At 40.2% G+C, this 12,072-nt stretch overlaps 1 protein-coding gene across 1 annotated transcript in view; it reads left to right on the top strand.

Moving 5' to 3' along the window:
* Positions 1-12,072, top strand: part of SLC43A3 (solute carrier family 43 member 3) — a 918,925-nt gene that overhangs the window by 787,327 nt on the left and 119,526 nt on the right. The window contains exon 12 of the mRNA XM_044084126.1: positions 11,303-11,486. Within this exon, the coding sequence (XP_043940061.1) occupies positions 11,303-11,486 (184 nt within the window). The remainder of the gene's footprint in view (positions 1-11,302; positions 11,487-12,072) is intronic.

Genomic DNA, 12,072 nt, shown 5'->3' with positions numbered 1-12,072 from the left:
CTTGGAAGATCAGTAGACATATTTGAAAAATTAGTATGTCTTAGAATTCTAGAAGGATAGCTTCAGTCATCTTGGTTGAATGCCTTATTTGTGTCTAGGCTAGCTTTTAGCAGTGTTTACCTTATCTAGAAACACCTTGAATTTAAAAAATATGTTTTCATTAGATTATGAAATACTGTATATCCAAGGACAAAGTCCATCTGAGGGGGGGGGGGGGGTGGCTGGGCCAAGGTGTTTTGCCTTACACACACAGGGTGCAGGGTTGAGTCTCACAAAGGATTAATGGGGCTAGCTTAAACGGCTCGCAAGGGCAGTTTCAGATGCATCAGTGTGGGAGGAAATCTAGCTAATGTTTTTGCCAAACATGTGGTGAACAATTTACAGTTGTGGCTTCGAATGGAGATAAATGTGTGAGTTAAGAGTTTTCCCCAGCTTAAGTATCACTGTTATTATAACCTGCTTCCAACTAAGTGGTATATTACCAGTAGTTATGACATATTTAGCCGGACATGGAAAGTTAACTATAAATTTGTCTTTACCTTATTTATGTTAGCTTCTTTTTGCTCTTTCAAAATCTGTTCCATTTCCAGTATAGTAATTTCTGTTAGTAGTGGCTGCTTCTCTTCTTAGCTAAGGGTTCTTAACTTTATGTTCTTCAACTAATCTCTAAATTCTTGCCTAACCATATCATCTAAATAGCCATTTTACATAAAAATCCTACAGCCCCTAGTAAATACATCAAGTATATCTTTAGAGGAGTCTACCAATTTTCCAGTTAAATATGCATCACCTTATCAGTCATTCTGACTCTTTATGCGAAATATTTTTAATAAGTGTAAACATTTTCAAAGTTACCTAACTTCAAGAGCTCTCTTAGCTTGATATATCCTGTATCCAAAAGTGTGGTTATTTTACTCTTACTTTTAGAATCTGCTGATGGAGTCCCAGCTCACCTTTTCCATTCTTGATTTGCAAGTCCACTAGGCTACTTTGATATTGCTGCATCCTCTCCCATAAAATGCATGTTTTTTGTGTTATTTTATTTTATTTAACATTTGTTTACCAGGAAAGTTTGACTGGGACAGAGCCCATTTACAAAGGAGGCCCGGGAAGAAACACTCCAGATTCCAGACGCATGTTTTTGGAATGTGGGAGGAATCCGGATCAACCAGAGGAAACCCACTCAAAGGCAGGGAGGACATGCACACTCCACACAGAAGTCAACCCAGCTGAGAATTGAACCGGAGAACCTCTCGCTGTGAAGCGACAATGCTAACTGCTGCATCACTGCGCCACCCCTGTCCTTTAAGAATGTGTCAGTTCTCATTTGAAAAGATCCCACTGTTTGGGCTAGTGTATCAAATTCTGCTATGTCACCTCATATTATTTATTATAAAATGTATTTCATTTTGTCTTATACGGCTGTCTTTATAAAAATATAGGTTAAGTCTCCAGTAGCATTGAAACAATTCCCTGTCTAAAAGGAATTTTATAGTAACAGATGGTCAGTGTACATGCTACCGAATAGGTAACATGGTTCATAGTAATAAATATTTTTCTGTATGAGAGCATGATTGGAATCTGAGTCAGTATATGTAGAACTTTATGGGTATCAACAATTCCTATAATAGATGGCATGCCTATTGATACATTTGGCCAAGGATGGAGAACTAAAGTTAAGGGAACCTCTGTTTGCTTCATTTTGTGCAAAAAAAAAAAAACAATCACATAGTACAATCTTTTCTTGAAACACTACTCATTCGTGTAGAATTTTATAACTTTGGACTAAACATACCTGAAGGGATTAGACATAACATACTGTTAACTTCTGTGCTTCAACAGCCTTTGCATATGTGGAATCTGCCCTCTTGCCTGCTTCTTGTTCTTCTAAGAAAAAAGTGCTTGTATCTTAATTAGATTCATTGTCTATACAGAACCTACCAAAAAAAAAAAAAAGGCAGTAGTTTAAAATGTTCTGACTCAGCTGTATCTTTTTTGTAATAACATAAGCTTGGTTTATATTTCTTTTCATATGTTAACACCCTTGAACACTTCACAGGGTTATTTAACCAATTTCTATTTAATGAAATTAGATCAAACATAACACATTATTCAGCACCTTCACACTTGAACCCAAATCAAAACAGCCTTCCATATAAAGTTTGACATTCTGGCTGATAATCAAATCAGGTGCCACCAAATTGTGTACTGTGAAGCCTGAACTAGCATTTTCTATTCTCTTTCTTTATTCTTTTTCACCCAAATGAAACATAAAATACACATTTCTACACAGAAGACAGTTTGCATAACCACCTGCCACCTTTCCCCACCCTTTCCTGCACAATATCTTTATTGTGAATGTGCCTATTTTCAAACATGAAAGCTTCATAAAAGATAAACCACAGTTTACCTAATGGGAGAGTTTAATTTAGTTGTAAAGGCTTGTTCAGTATCCCCAAAATTAGTCTTTTTGTTGTAATGGAAGCAGTACAAATTTGCTGGCTGGATGTTAAAGAAACCTTTCCTGAAATCCATGAGACATGTAACAAGGGACCATAGTCCTATAATTGCCTGAAAAAGAAAAGCTGTCTTTAATAACCAGGCCTTTATACAGTCACATGACTACTGCATGTGGAATCATGAACCTGTTTAATTTCACTGACTCCAAACATTTTTTTTCCTGCAATAGACAATCATACTAGTTGAAATCCAGTAGCTTCTATGAAAGAAAAATATTGAGTAACTCTGTTGCATGAAAATGTTGTAGAAGTAGAGTTTCATAAACTATTTCATGTTCAAATGACATTGAAGTTTATGGATCCACTGAGTCCTTAAGGAGGATAACAACAACCATGCATTATTATATCCTAAAGTAGCTGAAAGCATTCTGCAAACTAATCCAGAGCAAGAATGGAGAGCGGAGATTTTACTAATAGTTATGTCTGCAAGTTAGAGTGTAGAAAACTGACAAGAGGTGACTGGAGTTCACTGCATGAAATTAGCAAAGGAACCAAGGTATTGGGAGCCAATAACCTCAGGAGAGAAAAGTAATGCGTGGGATGAGGCTAAGCATTCATTTAAATGCAGGCTAAACGCTGTCTTCCCTCTCAGAGACTGATAAGTATAGGCAAACAGAAGTGAAAGTTCAGTCCTGGCAAGAGCTTTTAGCCGAGTCTAGAGTAGAAGCTGTTGGTAGGAGGATAATTAGTTGGTTGTGTATAAAATATTGCAGGATAACTATAAGAATCAATCAAATGATGTTAAAGACTGGGCAAAGAAAATGGCAAGGCAGTTTACAAAGGGAATACTGGGAAGCCTTACAATGCACCAACGTCCACAAGGTTTAGTGCTTTTGAATGGATGTGTTTTTGTAGGGATTTTTGTTTTCCAAGGAGACTGCATAGGATTTTTCTTCAGGTCAACAGCAATTACTAGAGGTATGAAGAGGAAGAGAAAAGTAATTAGAAACATGTCTGGCAGTGCAATGAGTTGGCAGATTTTACAAATTCTCCACAGAGTATTTTGGCAAAAAAGTTTGGGGAAAATATGGTTTAACTAAGGAATTATTATTTTTAGCTGGAATATAGGATTTGAATTGCCTAGACATTATAAGGCCTTATCAAGTTTGACGTTGCTGGCTGCCAAAAAAGCAATGACTAAAAATTGAAATTCCCATGTATTCCCAGTATGAAGGTAGTTCTGGAGTTTGTAAAGGATATAAAAGAACTGGAAGTGGGATCTTTAGAGAGAAAAATAGAAGAAACTTCATAGCAATAAATGGAAATTCTGGGAACAATAAATGCAAAATACATTTCAGGAGAAGTGAGGTTTAAGAGAAGATAGGAACTGAGCAGCTTATGTAATGTTGGAGTGAACAAGTTATTAAAAAGAAAACATGTATAATGCATGACAGTAACAATGGAAACTTATTATGATTTGCTTTATTTTCTGTTAATGTAAGTATAATTTTATAAAGGCATTTTTAAAAAAGATAAACCTAGTTCAGTTATTCCACAAATGAAAGCAGTTTACTTAATTCACTGCTCAGCAAGGCTGTTTTTTTTTTTTTTACTAAGCCACCCGTCATGTAGTCCATATGTTTTTTTTTTCTGGGTGCTTTTCTCCTTTTACCTGATGACCATCAAAACGCTGGACACAAGACAATTTGTTCTGTTTTGTTGGGGCTTCCTTAGAGCTACTAGAATCAGAGCCACCTTTAGAGGCTGTCTTTAAACAGACAGACATGAGAGTGTTTGTGCTCTTTCTAGCATCCTGGTTAGAGAAGACATATGTAAGTGCAGCTGTGTCCCTGAGTGGGGAGATGGACTATTCTTGTCACTGAGGTGACATCTTGCATTCCCCAAGAGTGCACCCTTACATGCAGTTGAAAATAAGGGCCACCACCAGGCAGTGACTTGGTGAGCTGTAAGTCTGCCGCAGTATTCCCAGTGACTGTGTGTGTGTGTGTGTGTGTGTGTGTGTGTGTGTGTGTGTGTGTGTGTGTGTGTGTGTGTGTGTCCTGCCCTGCCTCATCCATCCATCAGGGATGGCCATCCCCATTCTTCACTTCCAGTGTTGACAAATGGCTGGCCATTAAATGAATTCTTGTCACCTGAACTGTAATCAGGGCTTTATCACTCTATGCCACTGGTACTAGTGTCCATGTTTTTTCAAGATGAGTAAACCTTCACTTCTTATTTTACAATGTAAAGGACACAGCCTTCCTGACTCTGCCTTTAGAATCTGTCCTGCCACATTTGATAGCCACCAGGAGTCAGTATAATTTCTAAAATTTCCTGTGCTGAAGTTTATAGGGTACCCTTCATCCAAGCAGATATAATCAAACTGTCTTCAGTCTTATTACAGCTTATGAAGGAATGTCATTCAGGCACAGTGGCCCTGATCAGAATTTTTTTGTTCTGTTTGTTTGACGATATTCTGTACATTTCAAATCGTTTCACACATTCTAAGGAGAAGATGAGCAGCACTTAAATCAACAACATACCTCGTAGGGGCAGCATGTGCTTCTTCAGACCGGTGTCGTGTGTGCATTTAAGCAATGGTACCTGCTGAGGATGGGGGTTATGATGGGATGTACTCCTGGCTGACCAGATCTGATGTGAAAGAGAAAGCCAAAGGGATCAAATATGTAGGCTAGGAGAGACTAAATCCAATCCATAACAACCACATGGCAGGTATTAGTGCTATTATACCATGTTTTTAAATTAAATGTTATTTATTATTTTTTTCTTTCTTTCTTTTTCATTCAGGGTGCTTGAATACTGAACATGCTTAAATACATAATCTGAAAATGTCTAAAAATGCTGAAAACATAAAACGTTGTGAGACTGCCACCATATTCTTATGATTCAGACTTCAACGACATTACTAAAAGTAGGAGAGTTTCATCTAAATGTTAAAGAATTTAACAGGTCTGAAGACACATGGCCAGTAAGCATTCTTATCAATAACATAGTAATCTTGCAAGGTTCTTCAGTGCCACCACTATGTACCACAGTATAAGAAGTCACTCCGTTCCACCTGTCTTGCAGCAATTGCTGCCAGTGGATCAACCCAGGTTCAAGAAAGCTAAGCTAAAATTGTAAATGATAGCCTTATCTGGTAAAGTCCATTTTGTTTTCTAGTTCACTGTAGTAGCCACCAATAAACCAGCTGTTAATAAGCAAGGTAGCATTAGTCCACTGAGGTATCATTCACTTTTCCCTGTTGATAAAATGATGTATTCCTGACCTAGTCAGTAATTGCAGATTATAAATGCAGTGACAAAGGTCTTGTTAAATTTGTAACCCAAGGCACTACATGATATGGATTAAATACTAAACTCCATAGCTCACATACCCTGTTCAGTTAAAAGTAATGGCAATTTTGATAGGTGCACAAGTTGCTTTCCTCTGCTGTCTCCATTGGGATCATTCCCTCCTCCCTCAGCAGCTTCACCGACCCCACTTCCCAAGGGGAGGCATGCCTCCACACACTGAATTTCCCTCTACTTTATTGGTGCTAAACACCATGACAGTATGTGTTCTGCTGGCTTAAACTCCATTGTGTAATACCTAGAGCTCCTGTTAGGTGGCACCCTTGTGGTGATGCAGAGTCTCTCCACTCCTACAGGTATTGAGCTGGTGCTCAGACTCTTTTAGTGCTGGACATCAGTTAACAAAGGTTATTGAGGGTGCACTGTACTTTTACACCAGTGACAGGCGTTCAGTGTATTTTCTGTAAGCTGACGGAATTTGAACATTTCATCAGGAGTTAATGCAATATTTACTCCTCATGGAACTCAGTGCTATCTAGCCAGAACAGTCGATGTGAGCTTAATAACACACTCGTTGGATATCAACTAGTGGTATAGAAGGATAACAACCCGTGCCAGTTCACTCCTTCTGAGAGGGAGGAAGTGCTCCACAGCCTGCTGTTTGCCAGCACGTACTGAAGAGATGGAGAAAGAGAGGTGCATGACAAGCAGCATATAAGCTATGTACATGCTCTTGTGCCTGCAAAGTCAAGTCTGCAGGGCAGCCTTTATGGGCTGTATGCAGGTGTAAGCATATAGAAGAAGCTATATAAGGCCCTCACCTGAGCAAAAAACCCTCATAGCTGCCTTGGGTGATGGCTACACCACACCTCTTACCACAGTGATGGAAGACGAATGGGCAGTAGTTGGTGATGGATGGTTGACAGGCATGGGGTGGACAGAAAAAAGAATAATGGGGAAAAAAACATATCTCATGGTGGTTCCCCTTCAGAAGACTGAAATATCACAGTCCTGAAATTCATAAGACTGAAGACCAAAATCCTGAAACTTCATAATCCTGAAAACTAAAAATCCTGAAACTCAACATACTGAAAACACACAGCATACATATACTGACTTTAAACAACATAAACTATATTACTTTCCACGAAGTATAACCGGGGGGCAAGCCCCCCCGAACTCTCCATGTGGGGTGCTGCGCCCCCACACTCCCTGCTACTTAAATATATCAACTCCGAGATTGCACTTCACTACAGTAAGTGCAATCTCGGAGTTGCTAGATTTAAGTAGCAGGGGGGTGGGGGGGGTGCAGGGGGGCTTGCCCCTCTGCTCATACTTTGACAACTGCTATGCCTTGTTTTGTATGTGTTTCTGTGTGTCCTTGTACTGGCATATTATCATTATTTGTATTCTGTGTTTTTAGGATTTTGAAGTTTCAAGATTTTGGTCTTCAGTCTTATGAATTTCAGGATTGTGATCTTTCAGTCTTCTGAAGGGGAACCCGCATGGTATAATGTCAAATATTTTTCTTTATGTTATTACATAATGCGATATAGACAGTAGTGGTCAGAGGAAATGAAACTTAGCAATTCTGCTACATTCTCATTTTGATTTATGCTCACCTGCTCTCTGATTTTGCAGAACTTTCCTGATTTTTGATTTTCTGGTACATCACTGAAGACTACAGTTAAGTCAATAGTGTCAGTCATTAGATTTTTATACTTCTTATGGTTTAAAAAATGCATGTTGATGAAAAATTTGTTGTGTTCTGTTAACCTTTTTAAGTGAATTAGAATATTTAAAATTGTTCCTGATTTTTAAGCCTTTGATCCCATTGTTTTTTACTTTGTTCCGGATTCTTAAGCAAAGAGGTTGAGAGCTATACCTTACAAACCCCACTCAGTAACTTTTTGTCACATCTTCCAGTTATTATCTTTGTCCTGGTTGTGGTTAGCATTTTTTTCTGAAATAGCCTTGTATGTTAAAGCACGTTTCCTTGGTAGTTAAGAACGAGTTTCCCCATGAGGGAAAGTGATGATTTCATGATTACCCATACCTCTACCCCCACATAACTTGTAGCTTCAGATGTGTCATCTGCAAAATCTTTTCTGCAAAACAAAGTAATAGGCAAGTTATAGGCTTTCAGGCCCCATCTATTATTACATGTTAAGGTCCTGGCACAGACCTGTGCAGACAGTGAGATTAAAATGTTTGCCACAGAGGCTAGAAAAGAACTATTAAACCAGGGTCTTGCTCCCACAGACTGGTATTTGTGTACTATATTTAAAATACCATGACAGCAACAAAACTTACAAATTCATCAGAAGCATGCCCTGATGCTATGGGAGGATGGTAACTAGCTGCATTACAGTACCTGAATTCAGTGTTGGAGTACAGGTCACCACAGGTTAAGGTATGACAGGAAGTATTGTAGAGAAAGCTTTACTTTCTCTGAGTGGGTCGGTCAGAAAAGTTCAGTCCAGTGTTGAGCTACTACTACTAGAAACCAGAAGATAGTCACTCGGCTACATTTTCAGCATTGGTAGATGTCTTCTGAACATGGGTAGGAGTGTGAATGTTGTGTCTTTTGTTTAAGGGGAAGTGAAGTTTAAAGAAGTCTCTGATAACTGAATTGTGAACTTTGATGTCATTCCAAGGCTGAAGAAACAGGGTTCGAGCCATTATAGACCTGGCACCAATTCTTTTTGATTCCAAGTTTGAGCAGGTCCTTGACTACCAGTTAAAACAACTGGAAGCAAAGATAAAATAGTTAAAAAAAAAATAAAGGAAGAGAGTTTTCTTCTACTACATAGGATGATTTAAAATTTTTACCTCTAGATTTTGTGAGTCTTTATTTGACTAATAGCTAGTTATGGGCCACTACATATGTTCATAGGTTGGTACTAGGCTATTGCCCGAGGGCCTATACAAGCCTAACCATAACAATTCCTTGGATATTTCTTCCCATAATATTTACTTCCCTGGACCCATCTAGCAGGGTGACTGACGTGATCCCCGGGGTGAATTTCCTATCTCCCATCCAATCGTCAAGGTTCCTTTTGAAGAGGGTCAAGGAGGCACTATGCTTGACATGTATGGCCAGTCTATTCCAGAATATGGGGAGTCTCTGGGTCAGGAACCTATCCCTCCAGCATGTTTTGTTCATTGTGATGACAAGGTTTAGATCCCTGGAGCGTATGGCTCTGAGGGATTGGGATTTCTTTCAGTGGAGCATGTCCAACAGCTCAGGGTTTGACATGGCCTTGTATGTTGCTTTTTCATAGGTTCATAGGTAGGTACTAGTCTATTGGCCTTAGGGCCTATATAAGCCTAGCCAAAAAGGTACCCTGGCTTTTGCCACCCAAGAAAATTATTTACCTGTGCCCTTGTTGAGCAGAGCCACAGAAGTGATCCCTGGGGTGAATTTCCTATCTCCCCTCCAATCATCAAAATTTTTCTTGAAGAGTGCTAATGAGGAGCTTTGCTTGATATAGATAGGTAGTTTGCTCCAGAGTATGGGAAGTCTCTGGGACAGGAATCTATCCCTCCAGCATGTTCTGTTTATTGTGGTGACAAGGTTTAGGTCCCTAGAGCATTTAGCTCAGAGGGATTGGGATTTCTTTAAGTAGAGCATGTCCAACAGCTATGGGTTTGACATAGCTTTGTATGTTAGGTAGAAATTGCCTCTGAGTAGGCAATATGCAATGGAGTAAAGCCGGAGTTTTTTGAGATGGTCTGCGTAGGGCATCTGTTTGAGGCTGGTAATCCTCTTTGTGAGGTATTTCTGCGGCCTTTTCAGTTGTTGTAGATGTCTTGTGAGGTACATACCAAAAGCGGTGTTGTACTCTATAATGGGTCTAATGAGTGATGAGTAGAGGGGAACAATGACCTATTTTTTCCTGGATGAGAAATCTTTTGTGATGAGGTGTGCCATGTAGAAGGATTCCCTGACTACTGTGGCAATGTGATTATTAAAGGAGAGACTACTGTCCACCTGTGTTCCAAAGGTATCTTATACTTTCAGTGTTAAGTAGACTACCACCTATGTAGTAGTTCATGGGTACAGAGTTTTTACCAAAGGGGATGACAATGCACTTTTTGGCACTGAGCTTGAGGCCATGGCTTTGACACCAGGCATCGTTCTCAGTGAGGCCCTTTTATAGGATGTTCACATCGTTAGGAGTTTCGATTATGGCTCCTAGTTTGCAGTCATCTGCGAACTTCATTAGCCAAAAACCTTCTGTGTTGGCCTGTACTTCAGAGAAGTAGATACCAAACAGGAGAGGACCCAGGACTGAACCCTGTGGTACTCCACTTGTCACTGGTCTAAAGTCAGATATGGAGTCTGCTACTTTCACAGTGTGGGTTCTGTCAGTGAGCCAGTTGGCAACCCATCTTGTGACATAGGGATCTATGCCTAGTTTAGTGAGTTTATCTGTAATTCCAGAGTGGGGGATGGTGTCGAAAGCCTTGGCGAGATCTAGATAGGCTGTGTGAATCACCTTACCCTCGTCTACGGCTTTGGTGACTGCTTCAAAGAAGTCTATCAGGTTTAGGAGATGTGATCTGCCTTTTACAAACCCAAACTGGGTGGAGTCCAGAGTTTGGAGATTACCAATGTCTTTGGTTATAAGGTCCATGATGATACATTCCATGGCCTTGCAGACCAGGCTTGCCAGGCTAATGGGGCAGTAGTTCCTGGGGTCTGTGGTGGCTCCCCCTTTGTGGACTGGGATGACCGTCGCTGTGTGCCATTCAGTGGGCACAAAGCCTGAGGTTAGGCTATGATTGAACATGGTACTTAGGTGGGGTGCCAGTTTGTTCTGTAGCTTGTGTAGAATGCAGCCTGGGATGTTGTCAGGTCCCATGGATGCTGTGTTCTTGGCTTTGGAGAGTGTGGTTTTTACCTGTGCAGCCGTGATTACAGGAACTTTACATTCTTTGTGTATAGAGATGGGTCGTTTAGGGAGTGAGAGGGATGTAAAGTTAGCACTGAACCTATCTGCCAGGATTTTGGCAATATCAGTTGGTTCTGTATATTTAGTGCCATTGTGCTGTAACTCAGAGCAGATCTGAGTCTTGCCATGGAGATTCTTGACATAGCTATAGAATGCTTTGTGGTTGTCTTTAGAATCAGTGGCGATTTTGTTTTCGTAACTAGCTTGGCATGCTGACTGTTGGCAATATGCTTCACTGCAGGTGTGGTGAGAGAGGTGGAACTAGGACTGAGAAGTGCAAGGCTCCCTCTGCCCCAGCAGAAGAGCATTATGTTGTTTGTAGGAAGAAAAAGCTGCAAAAGTGAACATATGCAGATAGGATGTCAACAAGTACCTGAAACCATTTGGTTTCATCCTGGCAGTCTAAAGTTTGAGCTCAGCATGGTCCTGTTGGACACTCCTCTCCTTTCCACCAGGAAGAGCCACAAAGATCAACCACTCTTTCCTCTTTTAAATGTGGGTTTGTAAAAATCATTGTAAAAGTGTAACGTTTTTGTGTACTTTGACTATTGTTTTTTTTCCCCAGCAGAAAAAGATACCTTGGCAGATGTGCATGCTACTATCCTGTCTTTGGCCATCACAGTGACGCAATGTGTGCTGTTTAGCCTGTGTGCTGCCATTCCAGTTCTGGAAATCCAGTATGCAAGTTTTATCTTGCAGGTGATCAACCGCTCTTTCCTGTATGGTGGAAATGCAGCCTTCCTCTCCATAGCGTAAGTACATGCTTCTGTTTTGCTGATTTTTTTTTTTTTGTAAATGACATGGTTTCTTCCCTCTAGTGGTATGTAGGGATCTAAACCTTGTCATCACAATAAACAAAACATGCTGGAGGGATAGGTTCCTGACCCAGAGACTCCCCAGACTCTGGAATAGATTGCCCATACATGTCAAGCAGAGTGCCTCTTTGGACCTCTTCAAGAGGAACCTTGACGATTGGATGGGAGAAAGGAAATTCACCCCAGGGATCACGTCAGTCACACTGCTAGACAGGGGTCCAGGAAAGTAAATAATGTGGGAAGAAATAGCCAGGGAATTGTTATGGCTAGGCTTGTATAGGCCCTAGGGCTGATAGCCTAGTACCAGCCTATGAACCAGAGGCTGTTTTTACAATATTGTCTGAGCTGACTGCTGTCCATTCTATATTTTGGTGTAGAGCAGCCCCTTGTGGAATGTGTTTGTGTATTGTTTTTACTCTAGTTCTCAGGTAGTAAGTTTTATGTATTTTAGGAACAGTGACAGTTATCTTAGGATTTTTTACTTTTATAGTTAAATCATGTTGCTTAGTTTTTTTTCTTGGTT

This window comes from Protopterus annectens, chromosome 9.part0, assembly GCF_019279795.1.
Source record: "Protopterus annectens isolate FY-2018-M chromosome 9.part0, PAN1.0, whole genome shotgun sequence".
Classification (NCBI taxonomy): Eukaryota; Metazoa; Chordata; order Ceratodontiformes; family Protopteridae; genus Protopterus; species Protopterus annectens.
The sequence above is the reverse complement of the archived record's forward strand: the minus strand, read 5'-3'. Positions and strand labels throughout refer to the sequence as shown.